Consider the following 24,688-nt stretch of genomic DNA (forward strand, 5'->3'; position numbering starts at 1 on the left):
CCTGAAGTTCAATGGAACTTCTTGGTTGGTGAACAGATTGATACGCTGGGAGGACTAGGTACTTGGATTGTACAGGGAAAGAAGGGGAAAACTCTTTTAGGACCCACCCAGACCTCACTCTATGTATCTCTTCATTGAGTTGGTCTGGATCTGTATCTTTTATAGTAAAACTGTGCTTATACATACAGTACTTTGCTGAGTTCTGTAAATTGTTCTAGTGAATTACTGAACTCAAAGGGGTCATGGGTACCCCCCAAATTTACAGCCAGTTGGTCAGAAGTGTGGGCAGCCGAGGAAACCCACTTGTGGCCACATTCTGAAGTAGGGGCAGTTTTGTGAAGATCTGAGCCCTTAACATGTGGCATCTAACGCCAGGTGGTAAATGTCAGAACTGAATGGCAGTATACCAACTGATGTCAGGATAAAGTCATAACTGCAAATTGTTAACAGAAACATTTGTAAGAAAATGTAAGATCTTACAAAACTAAATTCAAGCAAATTTGTAATAAGTGAATAAACTATGTTCTTAAAATTGAATACAGTTTTCTATAATTAAAAGCTGATAATTCATTTTATGGGCTTCCTGGTGGCTCAGTGGTAAAGAATCCCATCTGGCAATGCAGGAAACACAGGTTCAATCCCTGGGATGGGAATATGCCCTGGAGAAGTAAATGGCCACCCACTCCAGTATTCTTGCCTGGGAAATCCCACAGACAGAGGAGCCCGGTGGGCTATAGTCCATGGGGTCACAAAAGGGTCAGACACAACTTAGCCACTAAACAACAGTAAATTTTATATTACTAAACTAACAAAAGGACTTTAGATCTAAAACAGCATTAAAACAATTCGGGCATTTTCTCTGGTTTTCACAAAGATTATTTTATCTTTCCTTCTATTTTTTTTTAAGTCTTTATTGAAGCAGTTACAATACTGCTTCTGTTGTTTAAGTTTATAATTCTGAATACACACAACCAAGGAAGACTTTAGAAAGCCAGCAAGACTACAGCGAGATTCGGTTCAGGTCTCCAGAAGAATGTGTGCCCCTTGGATGTTGGGAGGGACAGGTATACAAGTCTTAAAACCATATCAAGAATCATCATACCAGAGTCACACCCCTGAGAAGGAAAGGTGAATAAGATTTCTTAACAGTTCAGAGGCATTCCTCTCAATTTTCCAACTGACTTTCCCTCACCAAACTGGACACAGATCCTCAAATAAAGAAAGTAGGACAGGGAGAGCAATTCAGAGAGACAAGGGGAGCAATGAGGAGGGAAGGAGATCAGAAGCAGCACTGCAGCCAGACTACAAATCACTGCCCAAAGCAGGAAGAAAAAAGCCAATGTCCTGAGAATTACAAAGGGTGGGAAGTATAGCATGTAGTTCTCCACAATTATTCAAGGAAGGCAGGAGAAGAAAGAAGCCCGAGTGCTGAGCCCATGTGTGCCATGAGCACCTTGCCCGCTCGCTGAAGGACAGCCATTCGTTTCTGGAAAATGAGATTCTGAAATCCATGGAGGCGAAAATGTACCGAGAGATGCTTGCTAAATCAAGGATATATGCTTTTCTCTGCCAGCCATAAGGTATTTTCGAGGGAGAGGAGTGAAGGGACCTTCTGAGACAAAGAAGACAAGTACTTTTTTCTGAAGACGCTGCTGCTCGGCTGCTGACCTCTGCTGGATCAACACTGGCATTCAGTGGCCGCAAGTCTCCGTGCACACCTCTTTGTCTCTAGGAAGAGCTGCTATTGCTTTGGGTGAAGTGGCAATTCAGAACAGAACCATTTCTGTTGTCTGTAACTAAGGATCCCCAAAGACACGGTACTTTGTAATACAGACTGAAGAACCAAAGGCCATAAAGAAGAAATGGAGGGGGTGCAGCTTAAGATTGGCTGTGGTTATTTATATTTCCTGTGGTATTACTGAGGAGAATGAAAATACGGAAGGGAGATGACTAGAGATGGGGATGAAATTCCTAGGTTTTTCACTGCCTGGGAATACTTGAAAAAGAAATGAGATTATTAGAGAAAGTATTTCCATCTTAAAGCCAAAGCAATATTTTGGTATTATTGTTGGAACTGGAAACAAATTTCCATATGCACATTTTTTTTAAGGGCGTAAGAAGGTAAAATTAATGGAATTAACACGGCTTATATGAGTAATTTACTTGAATTTAAGTTTGCTTTCTGAAGTGTGATTTTTAAAAACTGAATTTCAACTGCTAAATTTACATGTGTGCTTTTGGAGAGATCATGAAACTGGTTCAGGTTCAACCCACAGCAAACATAAAGGGGAAAAAGGCATTCCACCCAAAATATTTTTACATCCTGTTGACTTAAACTGCTACAAATGTGATTTTCTGGCAAAACTCCAGAAAGTGAAATGCCAGTAAATTCTAACTTAAAAAAAGAAAGAACTGTGCCTCCTCCATGACAGAACACAAGTAAAAATGAATGGACTCATCTTAACCTTGTATCTAAATTAGACCATACTGTCACTCTCCAGGTCAAAGATTAAAAAGTAAAAAAAAAAGAAATAGCTGCCAAGAGGCTCTTCTCTCATGGTTTAAATGTATTCATTGTCTGCTCTACATTTCTAGCTAAAAAAATAACCGTACAGAACGGTCACACACATTACTCCTCCCCCACCCCCAAACTCTCTAGATAGAGCTCTGGTTGGCTCCGGTGCACGCACCAGCTCAGACTCACCTATTTGGATGCGATGTGGGCAGCATGAACTGGAATTCCACCACGCAGGTGTTGTCCTTCAGCTGCCGGTGTTGTACGCTATTAAGTTCATAGGCGATATAAGCCCTTCGAACATACACCTGGTTAAAAAATAATCCTCAGTAAATACACTTGAAAAACAGAAACTCAGAGGTGGTTAGCCCAGGGAAAAGACAGTCCTGAAAAGAGATGTATGGTGCAGAAGATGGTCTATGCTGACAGAAGTCCCAGTGCCGAACACATACATACATACTTTGCTGTAATTAATACGGCTGGAGTCTTACAACTATACCCATGACTATAAATGGAAAGGAAACCAGCCTGCCTCTGCTGGACACCTCTAGGTGTGCTGAAAGCCCTTTACACTGATCTAAACTCGAGAGAAACTTTGATCATTAGCAGAAGAGCATACAGAACCATGACTATTAATTCATTACACATGATGATGTCAACAGAAGATAAAATCAAGGACTTCTCTGATGGTCTAGAGATTAAGAATCCGCTTTCTAATGCAGGGGACACGGGTTCGATCCCTGGTCCAGGAAGATCCCACGTGCCCCCAGGGCAACGGACCCCATGTGCCACAAATACTGAATCCACGTCCTCTGGAGCCTGCACGCTGCACCTAGAGAGATCAAGCACCACAACGAAGATCCCACGTGCCACAGTGAGGACCCGATGCAGCCAAATAAATAATTTTTTTGTAAAAAGAAGATGAAAGCAAACAGGGAGAAAAATAAGAGGTGCTGATTGTGGGCCACCTGAGGCGTGAAGATACAAAACAGAAACAACCGAGGTACAGTCTCACTCATTCACTATCTTGTATCTTTCTTCTGTTTTCCCACTGGTCCAAATCAATTTTACATTGCTCATATCGCCCAAATCCTCGGCAAAATCTGAAGGCATAATTTGACATATAATATCTCAAATACACTAACTTGACTCAAAGAAACAGCAACAGGCTGTTTCTCAGGAAAACCTGTCAGTTCAACCTCATGAACTTCATAGCCAATTTGCCATGCACACACGATGGAACATGGAATCCTATCATCATGTGAGGTATACACGGAGACTTTGCATTAAATAGCATAAAAGCACTGTAGAACACTTAGATGTTTTCCAATTTGGGTATTTACTGAGTGGATTCATGACAGTCTCCCCACAGAATACAAATAAAAAGTAACCCAAAGGAGCACGCAGAAGACTGTAGCGGTGTCACATCACATAAAAATCATCTAAGACACTCCTTTTCCTCACCTCCAAAACACACCTCCTTGGCAAACTTTACAGCAGTATTTGGAGCCTGCAATTTTTGTGCTTAATGAGACAGTATGCTAGAGCGGACACAGCAAAGTCTGTGAGTCAGAATGAGCTGGGTTCAAATGCAAACTCTTCCACTTACTATCCATGTGAATATAGACAAGTCACTTAACCTCTCAGTCTTACTTTCTTCTACTTCATGAAGTATTTGGAGGATTAAATGAGAAAAATAAAGCACCTAAAGCACAGTTCATTAAACTTTCCTTCTCACGCTGAAATAGTTCATAAGTTCATAAGAACTGCTTGACAATTCAGAACATGACTAGAATCCATTCTACTTGGCCCAAATCACAAAATGGTACTGTTCTGATCAGCCACATATTTTTTTCACTTACTGTGTTACAGGGCATCCTCATCACTATGAAATGGAAGGATTCAAGTACTTGGAAAGTAGAATTGAAAAATGCTGGTAGCTGTGACTGGAACCCAGAAACTGGTGATTAGTTGAGTTGGCACACTTGAATAAAAGTAAGACCAAAGTCCAGCATTTGTTTCAGAGGAAAAAACTCTACTCTGGAGAACCAACATTAAGACCAAAGAAGGACTGATAACAATAGCCAAGCAGGCAAAAGGAGTCGGCCAGAAGCTGAGAAAAAGGTGACGTCATGCTACTATGAGAACCCACCTCCAGAGCTGCCATCCTCACGACCTGGTTGCTGTGGTAGAAGAAGTTTGGTAGGACGTCAAAAATCGACGTTTCGGACAAGATGAGTTTCTGGAAGGTACAAAGACAAGCTTCAACCATTACATCCATAAGAGAACAATTCCAATGGACAATATTTAGCATTAGAAGCATTAGTGACACTTTAAGCATTTTGTCTGCAAACTTATAAACTTATCTTCTCTTTGCATGAACTTACCTTCTCTCTGCCTTGGCTTCCTCAGATACAAAATGGAGAAAATAATAATACCTATCCTCAAGGGCTGTCGTGGGTGTTAGACAGTACATGTAAAATTCTTAGACATGCATTAACAGTGCATTAATTTTAATGCTATTAAATGTTTATGGCTATTATTATCCTTTCTGACATATAGCCGAACTTAACGTTAAATATATTGTCTCAGTACAATATACGGTAAACCATAGATTTGAACTCTCTATTTCAACCATGAACCAAATAAACAAAAATATCCTTCCCCCCACTCTGTCCCCACTTCCTTAGTTTCCCCAGAAAGAAATCTAAGAGAAAGCTGGAAGATTCCCTTGGCTAGGTATGATAATATTATCATTATTTCCAAGTAGAAAAATACAAAGTCATTCCTGACAAAATGATGTTTAAAAAACAACAGTCAAGGTTCTTTGAATTAGCAGTAAAATTAGCCAATATTATTTTATACAATGGCTCTGTACAAAGCTTAACAGTAAGTATTAAAATAAAACTGCATGATTATTTAAGTAGCTTTTCCCTGTTTAACCTATTTATACCTCGGATTCAAATATCAGAAATCAACCAGTACTACCACTTCATTGTGTCCTAGAACACTTTCTAGATACAAGCACAAGAGGTGAAGACCTCAACAGGACACGTCCATCAAGGCCAGCCTATGCAACTTTTAAGCTAAGCCACAGTTCTAACAGCATTTTTATGGGGAGGAAAAAAAGTACAAATCGTCTTATAAAGTCGAGGGATGAAACTTTATTACACAGAAAATCATAATTGACTGAAACTGATTACTTAATTAAACTATGCTTGGGAATAAAGAGGACAGCAGTGCAGAGGGGTAGAAATGGGCTGTGATGCATGAATACCTGCAGGTTCTCGATGCAGAACTGATGTCCATACATGTCAATGGCGGATAGGAAGATAGACTCGACTTGGTTGTGGCGAAGCTCATAGGATGGCAAATGGGAAGCAATAAGAACCTAGAGTGAGAGCAAAGTGAGAGGTGTTAAGTTCCTGAGGGAGTGATTATTCTAGGCTCCCATTAGGCAGCTCTGATACAAAAGCAATAAATATAAATCTGGATGTGCAGGCATCAAAGATAAAACAGAGACTAAGTACCACAACTTGTGGGTCCTGTAACAGAAAGCCAGGGCCACCAAGTACTGTGTCTCAGCTGACTCCTGTCATGATTTGTGTGGTGAGCGATCTCCAGTGGGGGGCCGGGGAGGGAAGGGAGAGCAAACCACCACCATCAAGCTCCATCAGTGCAGCTGGTCTACCCCTGTGAAGCCGCTGGTGCTGGGGACTACATGACTAGCTGGTAATTGGGAATCAGGTCTGGCAGGGAGCAGCTGTGGGGAAGGTGGACGCTGCAGAGCTAGCCTCTTGTAACTCTAAAGGGGAAAGACAGACTAGGAAAAGCTGCTCCGACAGCCCCAGGTACTCGGTAGAGGAGAGGGCGTCAGAATGTGACACCCATGCGTGTGAGGGGCAGAGAGAAAGAAAGTAGTGTCGCAGACAAAGAGGGACATGGTGGGACCTGAATACCCTCAGCAGGTCGCTCAGAGGTTCAATAACTTTGAGTAATTCAGTGACATGGATACAATTGTAGAGAAAGCAGAAGGTCACTGAACAGCTTCAAATGCAGCTTCCTTGTCGATGCCTGCGCACTGGAACACAAAACACAAAGGGAGTGCCAAACCCTGGCTTCCCTGCTGAAGCCTTCTGGAGTGGAAATGCAGACCACAGGGTGAAAGTAACTGCACTGCTCTGGGGTTGCGCTGACCGCCAGCACCGAAGACTCATTTCATCATCTTTTGCTCTCCACACTTGATGTTTTGCTGGACACTTAGAAGTTTCACCTGCTTCTAAGCCCCCTTTGTTAAGTAAGAAATATCAAACCTATTGTCTTCCTTCAGGTTCCTTTCCTCCACCTGACTTAACAGGGAATGGTAACAGGACTTTCTGATGGGGGCGGGCTCCTATTTTAAAGAAATTTGAGGTTAATCTTTTCCATTCTCTTTAAAAAAACATACAACACATGAGAACATTTGCTCTGAAGGCAATGAGACATATGTGAGAAATTGCATGACCTTTGGAAGGTGCTGGGGAAGAGCTCATGGAACCGACTGTCCAACCTGTGAAGACCATTCCTCACTCCGGATAACCAACTCAGTCCTTACCTGGCGTGCTCGGAGTGCCACCTTCGCGTTGGTGGTCTTGCTGAGTTGAGTTAGCTCCGTGAGGATATTCAGCAGCTCATCAGTGAGGGTGGGGTCCCGGCCACACAGCTGATCCTAATTGTTAATGCGACAAAGAACATGCATATTCATGTTAAAAACAACTAAACCCAGAACTCTGCTCAATGCTATGTGGCAGCCTGGATGGGAGAGGGGTTTGGGGGAGAATGGATCCTTGTATATGTGTGGCCGAGTCCCTTCCCTGTTCACCTGAAATTATCACAACATTGTTAAATTGGCTGTTCTGCTGCTGCTAAGTCGCTTCAGCTGTGTTTGACTCTTTGCAACCCTCATGGACTGTAGCCCACCAGGCTCCTCTGTCCATGGGATTCTCCGGGCAAGGATACTGTAATGGGTTGCCATTCCCTCCTCCAGGGGATCTTCTCCCTTCTCCAGGGTTCGAACCCGCGTCTCTTATGTCTCCTGTATTGGCAGGTAGGTTCTTTACCTCTAGCACCACCGGGGAAGCCCTAAATTGGCTATACCACAGTACAAAATAAGAAGCTTAAAAAAAAGAACTGAGGTGGTGAGAACTTTGAATTGGGACAAGGAAATAGAAACAAAGTAAAGAGAGCTGGATTCCTAAGATGCAAACATCCTGTTACCTTTATCCTAAAGAGTGCGGAAAAGAGATCCCAGAGGAAGCTGCTGCCAAGGAGAAGCCCAAGGCCCTCGGCCAATCAGGCTCAAAATTCCTAATGCATTTCTTTATGAACCAACGCTATACTTTAAACATGCAGAAGAAGTCATCAGAGACCATTAAAAAGGGACAAGGGATCCTGGGTAAAAAAAAAATAACAGATGATGTCTCAAAGTTTTAAGAGGTTTTAAATAATATAAGGCCAGAAAGCTGTCTTGGTCCTTCTTCCACTTTTGGAAAGAAGGAAGAATAAGGCAAAAGGAACCACTCCTGGTGGTTTTCATTTCATAAACCAAATGTCCAGCATCCCAGGAGGGCACAGAACAGAAACATAAGCACAAGTTATTCATTTAGAAACACACGCTGACAATTCTATATCCCAAATCATGTATCCTCCTGCTGTACAAAGAACCATTCCATGATACCTAAACATGGTGAATCCTTAGAGGCATTAGAGGGGAAAACCAAACTCCTACTATGTGATCCATGGTGTAATTCAGGACTGGGTCCTTAGTCTCCGAAAAATTAAAAAAATTTAAGAAAAAAAAATCTCTATCATATTTTGAGAAAACATTTCTTCTCCAGTGCAATACCAGTTTATTCCCTAAATTCACCCATTATCCATGTAATTTTCATCTAAACTGAAAAAAAAACCCTGCAGATGCAGTTTTTATAAATGCCTATCATTCTTGAAATTTACAGAGTGATCAGTAACAGTAGTTCTGAATACCACATCACATAGTTCCCTCTACTTGGAGTTTGAAATAATTGTTAGTCTTTTTTTTTAATAGTCTCTCTCATTTCACTATCAAAAAGGACATGAAAGACAGCCAGACCCTAAATGGCTTCTTGTTGCTGCCTTTTAATCTTCTTGTTGCTGCCCTTTCTCGATTACTGCCTTTTTCTTAAGGAATCTCCACTTCATCTTAAACCTTCCCCATCTCAGGGGTCCTCCTTATAGTCCTTCACCACAGCAGCACAGGCGCAAGTGTGGGGCTCTGGGGCAGACACACATTTCCCCAAGCACTGTTTCTACAGTCCCTATCACCTTCCACGTCACACGGTAAACAGTTTTGGAGTACTCAGCGTTAGAATGCTGGAAAGACAGTCTCTCAAACATTTTAAAGCAGGAAATATTTTCTGGTTCCCCAATCCACGACCAGAGGTCTGCTCCAGAGTAGTAAACCACGTGATGGTATTTACAGTTAAGGAAGTACAAGTACTGCTTTCACCCATGCCAACAAAGGTTGTCTAGTCAAAGCTATGGTTTTTCCAGTAGTCATGCATGGATGTGAGAGTTGGACTATAAAGAAAGCTGAGCGCCAAAGAATTAATGCTTTTGAACTGTGGTGCTGGAGAAGACTCTTGAGAGTCCCTTGGACTGCAAGAAGATCCAACCAGTCCATCAAGGAGATCAGTCCTGGGTGTTCATTGGAGGGACTGATGCTGAAGCTGAAACTCCAATACTTTGGCCACCTGATATGAAGAACTGACTCATTGGAGAAGACCCTGAAGCTGGGAAAAATCTAAGGCAGGAGGAGAAAGGAACGATAGAGGATGAGATGGTTGGATGACATCACTGACTCAATGGACATGACTTTGAGTAAGCTCCAGGAGTTGGTGATGGACAGGGAAGCCTGGCGTGTTGCAGTTCGCGGGGTCACAAAGAGTGGGACACGACTGAGCAACTAAACTGAATTGATTCACTCATCTGAGTGGAAGAAGAAAGTGACTGTAAATTCCAGGCTTGGTTGAGCATATGGTCACAGACTGAAGGACCTGTTCTTCCTATCCCAGGGCACAAAAGAAACAGCAGGGAGAAAATATAATGAAGTCTCATCTTTTACTGAGAACTCAGGAGCAAAACAGAATTTCAAGGGAATATACAAAATCACCAGCAATTGAACCCCCCCTGGCAGCCCAATGGTTAGGACTCCACGCTTTCATTGCTGAGGGCCCAGATTTGATTCCTGGCTTCCCTGGTGGCTCAGAGGGTAAAGCGGCTGCCCACAGTGTGGGAGACCCAGGTTCGATCCCTGGGTCAGGAAGATCCTCTGGAGAAATAAATGGCAACCCACTCCAGTATTCTTGCCTGGAAAGTCCCATGAATGGAGAAGCCTGGTAGGCTACAGTCCATGGGGTTGCAAAGAGTCTGACACGACTGAGCGACTTCACTTTCTTTTCTTTTCTGGGGAACTAGGATCCTGCAAGCTGCAGAGCAAGGCCAAGAAACAAACAAAATAAATAAAATCACCAGCAACAAGACCATAACAAAACAGAAGGAAAGAAGAGGTAACAGTGGGTAGGGAAAACAAGATAAGCTTTTCCTACCTAAATCCCCCTTTACCTAAGAAAGAGAATCCTTTCTGAGGTACTTACTCCACTCTTCAGAACTACCCTCTGAAAGATCCCAAAACCTAAGCAATGTCCTGGGTAACAGACTCAGCTATCCACCAGGGAAGCCCACTCTGCAAAAAGCCAGGCTAAACTCTCAATACAACAAAAACAAACACAAGCCAACAATAAAAGTCAGCACAACAAAACAGAAACACCAGCCACCTCCTCAACCTATATCGGATTTGATATGGACTGGTTTCCCTCGAAAGGAAATCCAGGTTTGCCTTTCCAGATTACATTAAAATAATCAAATAAAAATGGAGTTACCAGCTTGTCTAACTACAGATCACATTCTAACTAAAGCACACACACACAGAACTACTTAAAAGTAAAGCCTTTTCATTTCTTCTTTCTAGTATGAGAGAGAGGGGGTGACAAAGTGGGTAGAGAAGCTTGCTTTCTGTAAGAAAAGTGAACTATGGAGGTTAGAAAAAAATAACAGGGAAGTAATTATTCATTCACGATCACCACTGACAATCTTCCTGGGCTCCCAGTGATAAAGTGCAGAAACCAGACCTTTCTGGAATATGAAATACCAAACACAGTATGAATAAACCACTACTTCCAATAATTTATCATGCCTTGACTCCTATATCCTCTACTTTTCTTTATGTTCATTTTATTCATTTTTGAGAGTTTGATATTGAAACTCCAACTGAAAAGCTTATTTATCTACTTAAAAAAAATTGTAATATATAGCAGAACTATATGTGACTTTGTTCTGTATATTCCAAGTCTCTTAATGTGTTATACTTTCATAATTTAAAAAGTAAAAGAGAAAAAAATTTTTTTTAATTATCGTGACTTGAAAATTTTGCATTTGTATATTATTTTCTCCATTGTCATCACTAGAACTTAGGAAAAGATTGGCAATAGAAAATTGTCTTGTAGAGTAATCTTCTCAATCCTCTCCTGTCCTTAGCCTCAACACAGAGTTCAGGTCCTGAAAGAAACCATGAAGGATGGAAGATGATTCTGTTATCAGAACCACCCATCCTAAGATGTAAACCTCCAAGAGGAAGTTTATGGGCCTCTGGTCTAGACACAGATGTCCTTTGGGCCACCGGACAGCCCAGCATCCCCGTCTGACTCCGCGGAACATCCTGTAGCAGTTAACACTAAAGGGCGATGGTGCCAGCCTGTGTTTCCTCAACGCAGAGAGGCAGGTTCATTTAACGAGCCTATCTCCTGGTTTGGGGCTTACCTGCATAAATCTGCAAGCCAGGATGAAAATTATTTAGTAATGGCTAAGGTTGATAGCACACACTTTTTTCTTGTTTTCATTCTTAACCTGGGTGGTAGCTAATTGCAAGGAATAGCTCAGATTTGCAGAAATATAACAAGCATGCTTAAATGTCAAAACTTCTGCCAAAGTTATGCAGCTGACTTCCAGGAGAGCCCCATATAGCCAACTTGATCCTCACATCCTAAAATCTGAAGGCAATTCAAAATGAGAAGAATGTGATGTAATGGGTAATGTTCTCGACACATTAACTACTGTCCAGCTGGGTGAGGCACCAATCCCCAAACCAAAAATGGACTGGCAACTTCGTACGGTCACAGCAAGATGTTTTTTAAATTCTTTAATTGGAGGGAAACTGCTTTACAATGTTGCTTTGGTTTCTGCCGTATAATAACATAATTCAGTCCTAATTATACATATATCCCCTCCCTCTTGAGTCTCCCTCCCCTCCTCCATGCTAACCCCTCTAGGTCATCACAGAGCACCAGGCTGGGGTCCCTGTGCCATTCAGCAACTTCTCACCAGCTCATAAAAGCTGTGGGGCAGGTTTAACAAGAAATGTTAATATCACCCTTATTCAGGAAACCTCAGTTTACTGAGAAAGAATTTTCTCCTTTATCATATATTGGATAAAATTATTTGCAGTTATGTTAAGAGAAGGATAGAAGGGTGTTTAAACGCTCTGGGTTTCCCTGGTGGCTCAGTCAGTAGAGAATCCGCCTGCAATGCAGGAGATCTGGGTTTGATCCCTTGGTTGGGAAGATGCCTTGGAAGAGTGCATGGCAACCCACTCCAGTATTCTTACCTGGAGAATCCCTGTGGACCGAGGAGCCTGGTGGGCTGTAGTCCTTGGGGTCGCCAAGAGTCAGATATGACTGAGTGATTAAGCGCAGCACAGTCTAAACAAAATCAGAGGCTCCCAGGCACGCCACTACTCCTAGCAAAGCATGGGCCATAACACGTTAATGAGGACCACATCAGAAATAAGGCAAGTAGTGAGGGAGACTACTCAGAATCAAGGTGGGTACAAGACACATACTCTTTCGTCCAGAGCTGTGAAGAGGTTGATCCTTTCCATCAGCACAAAATTTGGCTAAAGAGTCCCTCAAACATCTCTGAGCAAACATTAACAATTTCCTAAGCGTTTTCCTATAAAATTAAGAAATAAGAGCTTTCAAAAAATAAACTTCCTTTGTTTTCAATGTGGCACCATGTTCCTTCACATGGAGAAAACTGGACAAAACTAGCGTTTTACTCAGTATTTTGCTCTCCAGATACAGTGAAAGATTGGATGAAATCTGCTAGTGAGACTATGAGGCAAGTGATGCCACCACCTGGAAGGCAGGGTGGCTTCCTCGGAGCAGCCCACATTCTGCAACACTGATTCACAGAGGCTCAATCTTCTTGATTCCCACCCTCTAGGTTCAAAAGTCCCAGACATCACTGTCTAGTTCAGCAAAGCACACCATCGACAGTCCTACTTCTAGAAAGCAGAGATGGGAATGCTGGGCACATAACCATCAATCAGGAAGCCAAGGTAAGCAAAGAAAGGGGGAGCCAGCAGAGAATGCAAGCTGGGGGAATGGAACGCTGCCATAGCCAGGTGATAGCCATTAGAGAGAGTAACCCAAACAGCTGAAATGGCTTTTACCAGCCACCCCCACTAATGCAGATGTGAGGTGGGGGACTGGACACCCCCCACCGCCCCCAGAAGAAGGCAGATCGGAGAGCAGTCCTGTCCCAGCCTTCATCCCTGCTCCCCAAGTCACTGCTAGCCGATCCTTAGCTCAGTCACAGCAATTAACTTCTTGTTTTCCAAATCTCTGGGACGAGGTCAAAATAACTGATATTTCAAAAGCAATTTAATGATATAAAAGCCTACAGATGTTTACCAAGTTTTCTTTTGTTGTTGTTTTTTTTTTAAAGACAAATGTGAAATGCCAAAAGAAAGAAAAGGAAGAATCCATCTTTCTGGTTCACATCTTCAACCTTCCTCCTCCTTCCCCCTCCCCTTCCCTCTCCCCTCCTCCCAGCCCCTCCTCCCCCTCCTCCTCCTCTCCTTCCTATTCATCTAAACCAAAACACTAAACAAACGACTCTTTTCTCCAAAGAGCTTGGCCTGCTGGAAAGAAAGTTTGGGTACCATCCACGCAGGTAAGAAGTAATCAGGATGACAAGGTGGGGAAAAAAAAGAACTAGCAGCAAGCCAGAGTCCCATTGGCTTCTGCCTGTCCTGACTGGCAAAAGCAGAAAGCACAGCCTCAAACCAGCTCTCTGACAGGGCCCAACGCCTCTGCAGCACCCCCCGTGTAATTACACACTTGAGTGACTGGACTCTGAAGAAAATTGAAGGCCTGAGCTCCGAACAGCTGCCATTTTCTCTCTCCATCACACCAGCGTGATTACTTGAGAAATGAACAGCCCCGGCTCAAAGCTACTCCAGAATTCTCTGAGGAAATATGGCTCCGTGTTCCAATAATGAGATTCTTAAGGCAAGCGTTACTTACAATCACTCCGCAAAAGGAGCGAGCCGAGCCCCTATATCTTACAAATTAGAATTTAAGAAACCCAGCGACAGTCTTGGACAATCATTACTCTTCTGCTGCTCCAAGGTTTCTGGGCTTTGGTCTATTTTTAGTGCAGAAAAACTGTTAAGTCCTTAAAAAGGTAATCATAATAACATGAAAACTCACTATAATTAGCTTTCTAAAATGGCAAATTCTACCCCATTTTTAGGTCCAAACTGACAGATTCTTCCACATCCTCATCATTGCCCTTTCCTGCCAGAAAAGTCTTGGCTTTAACCAAATGAGAGTTAGCAATCCCTTTCATTAAAATTTAAGGGAAAAATCTAATTAGTCAGAGGTTTCTTCCCTCTTCCAATTGAGAGAAAGAAAACTAGCAGGTTGCCAAAGGTAATATCTTCTTTGCTGAAACCTATCACTTGGAGAAGTTGAAATATTACATTGTGCTGATATTTTTTTTTTTCCTTTCAAATGCATCTGCTGGTTTCCCCACCGTCTAGCCATTCTAGGGTAGCAAAGGTAATGAACTCTCCCTATGATTACATATTTTTTAAAGTGGCTATTTCTAAGAAATGTTATATCCTCCAGAGTTAGCCACCTAGGCAGATAACTGAGAGAGTGGCACTGTTGTTAACCAGAGATGTGAAGCAGATAGTTTCCCTTCACTCTGAACCATGCAATAAAATATAGCAGAAGATGTGTAGTTTTTTTCCCTCCAAGAAGAAAGGATGGAATTAAGGTACCAAGAATGCCAATCCCACAAAAAGGCAAGAAAGAAAACCAAAGGAGCAAAAAGGTAATACAGTCTCCCCCAAACACAAACATGTAGCAGCGAGGCAATTAATTGTTCACAGAGTACGAAATTGTTCGTGGGATGGGACTGGTGGGGGTAGGTTTTGAAGACCAGTCCTACTGTCCTGATTCCTACCTAGAATGAGCAAGAAAAACCAATGAGTGGAGAGCTTACAAATCATCTTTAAAAATCCTCAAGGCCACAGAAATTCTACCCACTGGTCAAATGTACATCAGTCCCACTCGTGTTTACTAGTCTCCCTTCTCATTGCCTCTTTCTACTAATTCTCAAATTACTGAGTTATGGGGACAAAAGCATGTATCTACTACCAATCCAATAATTGAGCTTCAGTTCAGTTCAGTTCAGTCGCTCAGTCGTGTCCGACTCTCTGCGACCCCATGAATCGCAGCACGCCAGGCCTCCCTGTCCATCACCAACTCCCGGAGTTCACTCAAACTCATGTCCATAGAGTCGGTGATGCCATCCAGCCATCTCATCCTCTGTCGTTCCCTTCTCCTCCGGCCCCCAATCCCTCCCAGTATCAGAGTCTTTTCCAATGAGTCAACGCTTAAGACGTCCATATAAATAAGACAGAAAGGGATCAAAGAAGATGAGGAATAAACTTAAGTGTGTTTTGAGTCCGGAAGGAACAGTACTAGACTTCTAACAGTTACTTTTTGTTATTAAGTTTTGGATATGAGAGCCATTGCTGACATTCATAGAACAAACAAAAGTTATAATGGGACTGTACATTGGCTACATAGGGCTTCCCCGGTGTCTCAGTGGTAAAGAATCTGCCTGCCAATGGAGAAGACACAGGTTTGATCCCAGAGTCAGGAAGATCCCCTGGAGAAGGAAATGGTAACCCACTCTGGTATTCTTGCCTGGGAAATCCCATGGACAGAAGAGCCTGGTGGGCTACAATCCCTGAGGTCACAAAAGGGTCAGACACAACTTGGCAACTAAACAACAACAATGCTGGCTAGATAAGACTCCATTATAAAGCTACTGTCGTGAGTGACAACAGGAATGGGGAAACATGAGGCAACTGCGAGTAGAGCCACGGGCTTTGAGTTCTTGTGTAAGATGATATGAATAAGCCTCTTCAATAAACGGTGCTAGGAAAACTGGATAGCTACCTGTAAAAGAATGAAATCAGAACAGTTCTTAACATCATACACAAAGATAAACTCAAGATGGATTAAAGACCTAAATGGAAGATCAGAAACTTTAAAACTCTTAGAGGAAAACATAGGCAGAACACCCGATGACATAAATCAAAGCAAGATCCTCTGTGACCCACCTCCTAGAATAACGGAAATAAAAACAAAAGTAAACAAGTGGGACCTGATTAAAAGCTTTTACACAGCAAAGGAAACGATAAGCAATGTGAAAAGACAACCCTCAGAATGGGAGGAAAAAATAGCAAATGAAACAACTGACAAAGGATTAATTTCCAAAATATCCAAACAGCTCATACAACTCAATACCAGAAAAACAAACAACCCAATCAAAAAGTGGGGAAAAGACCTAAACAGACATTTCTCCAAAGAAGACATACAGATGGTCAACAAACACATGAAAAGATGCTCAACATCAGTCATTATTAGAGAAATGCAAATCAAAACTACAATGAGATATCACCTCACACCAGTCAGAATGGCCATCATCAACAAGTCTACAAACAATAAATGCTGGAGAGGGTGTGGAGAAAAGGGAACGCTCTTGCATTGTTGGTGGCAATGTAAATTGATACAGCCACTATGGAAGATGGTATGGAGATTCTTTAGAAAACCACCATATGACCCAGCAATCCCTCTCCTAGGCATATCCCCTGAGGAAACCAAAACTGAAAAAGACACATGTATTCCACTGTTCACTGCGGCACTATTTACAATAGCTAGAATATGGAAGCAACCTAGATGCCCATAGACAGACGAATGGATAAAGTTGTGGTACATGTATACAATGTAATATTACTCAGCCATAAAAAGGAATGCATTTGAGTCAGTTCTAATGAGGTGGATGAACCTAGAGCCTATCATACAGAGTGAAGTAAGGCGGAAAGAGAAATATCATATTCTAACACATATATACAGAATCTAGAAAAATGGTACTGAAGAATTTATTTACAAGGCAGCAATGGAGAAAGAGACATAGAGAATAGACATGGACATGGGGAGAGGGGAGGAGAGGGTGAGATGTATGGAAAGAGTAACACGGAAACTTATATTATCATATGTAAAATAGATAGCCAATGGGAATTTGCTATATGGCTCAGGAAACCCAAACAGGGGCTCTGCATCAACCTAGAGGGGTGGGGTGGGGAGATGGGAGGGAGGTTCAAAAGGGAGGAGATATATGTATACCTATGACTGATTCATGTTGAGGTTTGACAGAAAACAGCAAAATTCTGTAAAGCAATTATCCTTCAATTAAAAAATAAATTCATTTTTTAAAATGATATGAATAATTGGCAGAACAATTCTTTCCCAATTGGAGCAAGTTCCTTCAGGTCAAGGGCAAAGACGGGCGTGAGAAACTATTAACCCACAACCCAAGCCCCGCTCATCCCAGAATCACATGAGACAGGAGCTTTCCCTCTGACCAGAGCCATCACAGGAGAAACACTTTTTTTCGTCTCGTCAGCCATCCTTACAGGTTCTGAAAAGTGGTACTCACGATAAGCATGGTGACCAGAAGATTCTTCCTGGTGACCTGAGCATGAGAGAAGATGTAGTTCAGCACAGTGTTCATATCACTCTTGTTCTCCTCCCGGAGGGCAAACACGCACTTGTCATAGTGGCCTACGAGCAGCAAAAAGAACCGGTCACCACCATGTATGCACGTTCACATTTACATGCTATTTAGAAAATTAATAAGCAGTGAGAAGAAACAGCTTGAGGATTTTCTTAGGTAGATTTCTATAGAATTAGCAGTGTGGTTTATTAAGAACAACTCTGGGCTAGGAGTCAGGTAATCTGGTATAAAAGCCCTGGGCTCAAAGCTTAGCTCTGTTACCAAATGGTGATGCGCTCCTGGGCAAATCACTTTACTTCTCTAAGTCTTATTTTCATTTAAAAATTTTGACAGGTGGGGAAGGGTGTGTCTTAGGGCCTGAGAGTCCACCCCCGACCCTTATTCTAAACACTCTTATTTAGCTTCCTGCAATGGTTTCCTTGGGCTTCCCAGGTGGCACTAGTGGTAAAGAATCCACCTGCCAATGCAGGAGACCCCAAGAAACATGGGTTTGATCCCTGGGTTGGGAAGATCCTCTGGAGTAGGAAATGGCTACCCACTCCAGTATTCTTGCCTGGAGAATGCCCTGGACACAGGACCCTGCTAGGCTACATCCACGGGGCTGCAAAGAGTTGGACGAGACTGAGCACACAACCTGAGCAATGTGGTTTCCTTAGAAGAGAGGGTTCAGCTACTTAAAAAGAGATGTCAGCACCATTAAACCCCAGCTAGAGATTCTGGTTCCATGTTCCACTCACCAAAACTGTTTCACCTCAACTAGAAGGCGTGGTTTTAGTTCAAAACTAAAACACCCAAACTTATCAATATCCACAAGAAGGATGGCTGCTTCCTCTGGAATCAACATTTTCTCTTCTAAGTCCACAGAATAGTTAAGCAATGCCTAGGAATTCCAAATCCAAACTAAGACACAGATCAGGAAGAACCCTGCATGAAGGTAAAAGGTCTGTACAGAGATACAGTTATGCGTATTTTCATTGGCCTTTCACAAGGCCACCAGAGGCAGGTTAGTTCTCACGGGCAGGGCTGTGCTTTGCAACAGAAGCGTAAGCCTCAGGTATACCCTAGTGACTTCTACCACGGAATATAAGTAATATTCAGTTCTTTAGAAAACAGCTTACCTCAGAATTAAATTTACAAGTAAAGGAGAATGAGCATCCGAATAGTCTAAAAGGTCAGAATTTTTATGAAATCATGAAAATACTAAAGGATTATCACCTAGTTCAGACTGCATGTTAAGTTACAAACCACAAGAGTGGCATTCAAACTGCACTGCCAGGTATTCCTAGAACATCAAGTACAATCAACGAAGGCAACTCTGCTTTTACCTGTTTGGTTTTTTTTTTAAGATTATTCTGATTTGGACCATTTTAAAAGTCTTTATTGAATCTGTTACAATATTGCTTCTATTTAATGTTTTGGTTTTTTTGGACAGGAGGTAAGTGGAATCTTAGCTCCCTGACCCGGGATCAAACCCACACGCTCTGCATTGAAAAGCAAAGTCTTAACTGCTGGACCACAAGGGAAGTCCCTTATCTGTTTTAAATATTAGTGACTGACATAAGATTTTTTTCAAAATCAACCTAAATATATTTGAAAAACAGTGAACTTCAGTATTTAGAGAGCTGCCAATTTCATAAAATATCCATTTGGGACAAAATGGAAGCTGTTGGTTATCCTATATAAATTCATATTTCTCCCTAAAGTGACAACAGAAATATATCTTGGTAATGGAAATTACTAGGGCCAGGGGAAATATGAAGAACATTTACCCAGGGGAGAGGCAGCAGAGACACTAAGCAGAAAGAAAGCAATGATGCCAAGTACCTCTTTTAAAAAAACTTTTTACTGCGACACATACATTCAGAAGAATAAACGCCCAAGTAACTACCATCTATCAGAACATTTTTAGTATCTTTGAAGGATCCTATGTGCTCCTCCTCAAAAATAACCACTAAACTGAATGTTATGTTAATCGTTCTTTTGCTCTTTACATTTATCACAAATGTGTGTGTGTACCTATATATATGTATCCATGAATGTATATATTCACTTTTCCTGTTTTCAACTTGGTAACAATGGAATGTTTGGATCCTTCTGTAACTTGTTTCTTTCCCTGACCATTATGTTTTGGATGCATCTTGGTTCTATTTTCACTGCTGTAGACTAATCCATTGTAGAAATATACTAGAATTCAACTATCTATTCAACTTGTGTATATTTGGGTTGTTTCCAGTCTTGTTTGCTATTAATGAATAATGATACCACCAACAGTCCTGAATATGTCTCCTTAATAAACATGTGTAACAGTTTCTCTAGAGCATGTCATCTAAGAGTGAAATTGGTAGGTTGAAGAACATAAATAAGTTCAATTCCATTAGGTACTGATGAACTGTTTTCCAAAGTGGTTGTAACAATTTGCACTTCTACTTATACAAGTGGTGGAAGATGATGTGAATTTTAAATTTTTGCCAATCTTATTGTGGTTTTGGTTCATAGCTCTCTAATTAGTAAGACCAAACATCTTTTCATTGATCATTTGGGTGTGATCATTTGTGCTTCCTCTTCTCCAAATTATCTTTTTTTTATCTTTTGCCCATTTTTCTATTAGGTCATCTTTCACTTATTGACTCAAGGCAGTGCTCTATAGATTCTAATCCTTTCTCAGTTGTTACGATTTATAAATATCTTCCTCCACTTTATGGCTTGTATTTTCAAAGTCTTTTTATGGGATCTTTTCATGAACAGAATTTCTTAAGTGATGTCAACTTATTTATCCTTTTCCTTTATAGTTTGTTCCTGCTGGTTTTACATGACAAAATCTTCTTGGTCTTGAGGTCATAAGGATATTCTCCTAAAAATTAAGTAGTTTTGCCCCTTTAGTATGTGTTTAAGTTTTAAATTAATCTGGAATCGATTTTTGTGCATCTTGTCTAGGCTAGGGATCTTTTTTTTTGGAGGGGTGGTGGCAAATGAATAATCCATTACCCAGTAGCAAACTGTCCTTTCCCCATGACTTACAACACATGCCCTGTTGTAAAGTAGTTTTTCATGTATCTGCCTCTGGGTTAACAGAGCCAATGTCCCATTGTTCTACTAAGCTGCCCTAACACCAATATCACAATCTCTTCATTAATATGGCTTTATCTCAAATCTTGATATTTAACTGGACAAATACCTCCATAGTGTATTTCTTTAGAAGAATCTTGGTTACCTTTCATGTGAATTATAGAACTAGCCCGACAAATTCCATAGAAATACACTAGTAAGATATTTATTGCAAAGTCAATAAATCTACAGATGAACTCCGAGAGAATCAACACTTTGCAAATATATATATTCCAATCCAAGGCCATGATATTTATCTAGATCTTCTTTATTATTTCTACTGATTACAACTTTCTCCAAAAAAGGTTGCAAATTTTTTTGTTAGACTTATTCCTCAGAATTTCATATTTTGGGTTGCTATTTCAAATGGAATACTTTTCTAAACTGTTCTACTATAAAATTTTAATTTTGTATATTGACTTTTTAAATTTAATTAATTAATTAATTAATTTTGGCTGTGCTGGGTCCTTGCTGTGGTGCAAGCTTTTTTTCTCCCGCTGCAGAGAGCAGGTGCTACTCTTTAGCTGTGGTGTGTAGGCTTTTCATTGCGGTGGCTTCTCTTGTTGCGGAGCACGGGCTCTGGGGTGCGTGGGCTAAGTGGTTATGGCTCACGGGCTTAGTTGCTCTGTGGCATATCGGATCTTCCCAGACCAGGGATCGAACCTGTATCTCCCATGTTGGCAGGCAGATTCTTTACCACTGAGCTCCCAGGGAAGCCCCATATACTGACTTTTGTATCCAGCAACTTTGCTAGATTTTAAATAATTCTAATAATAAACATGTGGATACTTTGAGGCTTTCCGGGTAGACCTCATGTCATACCTAATAGTGGCTGATGTACTTCTGTACTCCTTTCCATACCTTTACTCCACTCCTCATACTTTTTATTCTTTTTTCTTGCCTTACAAAAGCAGCTGGGATATCCACTATGATGCTGAAGAGCAGTAATGATAGCAGGCATCCTTGTCTTATTTTTAACCTTAAAGAGATTGCTTTCAACATTTTACCACTATGTATGATGTAGCCTACAGATTTTTTTGTAGGAGAATTTTACATGATAAAAAGTACCATTTCATTCTCAGTTGGGCAAGAACTTATCATGAATGGATATTCAATTTTGTCAAAGGCTTGTATCATCCATATCTTAAGATGATGGCCATGTTTTTTCCTCTTTTTATCCATTACATGATAAATGATTCACATATTAATCAAGCTTACACTAGTGGGATAAAGACAACTGGGTTGTGACGTATTATTTTACACACTGCCAGATTCAGTCTGCAATATTTACTTGAGTATTTCTGCTTGTCATGAGCGGCAGAGTCATCCTTTAAAGATGGAAAAATGAGCAAAACAGAGCAAACAGTATGAAGAGGCAATCTTTCAAATTCTGTGGCGTTTCACTGCCATCTTGTGGCAGAAAGCAGTATCTGCAGTATGGAGCTTTAAAATCTTAGCCACAGTGCTTTAGAGACGAAAATTCTGAAAGAGAAGGGAATACCAGACCACCTGACCTGCCTCTTGAGAAACCTATATGCAGGTCAGGAAGCAACAGTTAGAACTGGACATGGAACAACAGACTGGTTCCAAATAGGAAAAGGAGTACGTCAAGGCTGTATATTGTCACCCTGCTTATTTAACTTACATGCAGAGTACATCATGAGAAATGCTGGACTGGAAGAAACACAAGCTGGAATCAAGACTGCCGGGAGAAATATCAATAACCTCAGATATGCAGATGACACCACCGTTATGGCAGAAAGTGAAGAGGAACTAAAGAGCCTCTTGATGAAAGTGAAAGTGGAGAGTGAAAAAGTTGGCTTAAAGCTCAACATTCAGAAAACAAAGATCATGGCATCCGGTTCCATCACTTCATGGGAAATAGATGGGGAAACAGTGGAAACAGTGTCAGACTTTATTTTGGGGGGCTCCAAAATCACTGCAGATGGTGACTGCAGCCATGAAATTAAAAGACGCTTACTCCTTGGAAGAAAAGTTATGACCAACCTAGATAGCATATTCAAAAGTAGAGATGTTACTTTGCCAACAGAGGTCCATCTAGTCAAGGCTATGGTTTTCCCTGTGGTCATGTATGGATGTCAGAGTTGGACTGTGAAGAAGGCTGAGCGCCGAAGAATTGATGCTTTAGAACTGTGGTGTTGGAGAAGACTCTTGAGAGTCCGTTGGATTGCAAGGAGATCCAACCAGTCCATTCTGAAGATCAGCCCTGGGATTTCTTTGGAAGGAATGATGCTAAAGCTGAAACTCCAGTACTTTGGCGACCTCATGTGAAGAGATGACTCATTGGAAAAGACTCTGATGCTGGGAGGGATTGGGGGCAGGAGGAGAAGGGGACGACAGAGGATGAGATGGCTGGATGGCATCACCGACTCGATGGATGTGAGTCTCAGTGAACTCTGGGAGTTGGTGATGGACAGGGAGGCCTGGCGTGCTGCGATTCATGGGATCACAAAGAGTCAGACATGACTGAGCGACTGAACTGAACTGAACTGAAGTCATTAGTGACACTATACAGAGAAAGTGATGGATAAACTCCACCCAAACGATACACTGGAAAGCATGAGAAAATCTGAGCCTTTTTCAGATGCCTGTTGTTCATTCCATGGATGAGCTGCTGAGAGGCAAGCTCTTCGGATAGGCTTTCTCAATTTCAGCCTGGTCTGACTCAACTAACCCTCACTATACAAGGTCAAGAAGAGGCCAATGGGGAATGCTAATCTCTACTAGAAAAATTATGTCAGCCCTCTTGCAGAAGCACACTGATTCAGTCTCATCAAGTTGTGTTTTGTTGTTCTTTCTTTGGTGTTAGTGGGACAGAGCAGTTTAGTTTTTAAGGGACTGGTGAAAGGAGGAAGATGGCTGTTCGTGTCAAGTGTTGGTGACAGGATGGACTGGCTCAGCTATCGCTCAGCCCTCGAAGGAGATGCTCTCGGGTACAGAGCCTCAGGAAGGAGCTTACCGTTCTGGAATTGTGTCTCTACTCGCAGATACTGCCGCAGCAGGTCCATCACCACAGCCTTCATGTGTCCTCGGATGCCACTGCGGTACCTAGGCAGACAGAGGAAGGTATAAATAAATAACATGAATTTAAGTCTAGAAGAAAATCCTGACAGGCTAACACCATTAAATAACCAACCATGAAATAATAAACCCAAAGCTTACTAGGCCTCCTATAGAACAGCCTTCCCTGTGTATATAGGACAGGACAGAAGCCAGTCTAGAGTCAATTAACCAGGTCAATTTAAAGTCAAGCCGGCCTCCCTGGTGCTCCAGTGGTTGAGAATCTGCCCGCCGGTGCAGGCGACGCAGGTTCGATCCCTGGTCTGGGAGGAACCCACGTGCCGTGGGGCAGCTAAGCCTGTGCGCCACAACTACTGAGCCCGCGTGCGGCAACCACTGAAGCCCGCACGCCCTAGAGCCCGAGCTCCGCAGGAGAATCCACCGCCGTAAGAAGCCAGTGTAGCCGGCAGCTAGAGAGTAAACCCCGCTCACGACAATTAGAGAGGATGTATGCACAGTGATGAGGACGTGGCACAGCCAAAAATAATAAATAAATAACATAAATCCAAGTCTAAAAGAAATGTGGCCACAGACAAGACTTTTTTCTTATAAAGAAATGGAGAAAAAGAGAGAGAGAGAGAAAACAAAAGCAAAACCACTTGATAGCCCTACCCAACAACACACTGGTTCAGTCCCTCATTGCTAAGCAGAAACGATCACCACAGCCTTGAAATGGCTAAGGGAAATCTGAAAAATTTATGAATATCTCAAAGTTGAAAAAGTCCTGTGAAGATGCCTTTAGCCCAATAGTTGATCCCATGAGCTGATAAGAGTAAATGTCAAAGAGGGCCCTATGCCAGAAGAAAAATTAGGAGTTCAAGGGAAATTGTAAGAAAAAAAGACAGTGAGATTCATGCCTTAATAATTGATGGAAAGATGCCGAATAGAAAGAAGTCATCAGAAACGCTGAGTAGGAGAGTTAGCTCACGATTCTAAGATATTTAGTAGACGTAGGTATTTTCTAAGATACGAGGTGCT

The 24,688-nt window shown here is 41.8% G+C and overlaps 1 protein-coding gene across 12 annotated transcripts in view; it reads right to left on the reverse strand.

Moving 5' to 3' along the window:
- ACACA (acetyl-CoA carboxylase alpha) overlaps window positions 1-24,688 on the reverse strand; it is a 286,320-nt gene that overhangs the window by 124,917 nt on the left and 136,715 nt on the right. For all 12 annotated transcript variants that reach the window (XM_061390286.1, XM_061390285.1, XM_061390289.1 and 9 more), the window contains 6 exons: window positions 23,610-23,698; window positions 17,447-17,571; window positions 7,110-7,223; window positions 5,793-5,906; window positions 4,668-4,757; window positions 2,705-2,823 (listed from right to left, as the gene is read on the reverse strand). In XM_061390286.1, the coding sequence (XP_061246270.1) occupies window positions 2,705-2,823; window positions 4,668-4,757; window positions 5,793-5,906; window positions 7,110-7,223; window positions 17,447-17,571; window positions 23,610-23,698 (651 nt within the window). The remainder of the gene's footprint in view (window positions 1-2,704; window positions 2,824-4,667; window positions 4,758-5,792; window positions 5,907-7,109; window positions 7,224-17,446; window positions 17,572-23,609; window positions 23,699-24,688) is intronic.

Source organism: Bos javanicus, chromosome 19, assembly GCF_032452875.1.
Source record: "Bos javanicus breed banteng chromosome 19, ARS-OSU_banteng_1.0, whole genome shotgun sequence".
NCBI lineage: Eukaryota > Metazoa > Chordata > Mammalia > Artiodactyla > Bovidae > Bos > Bos javanicus.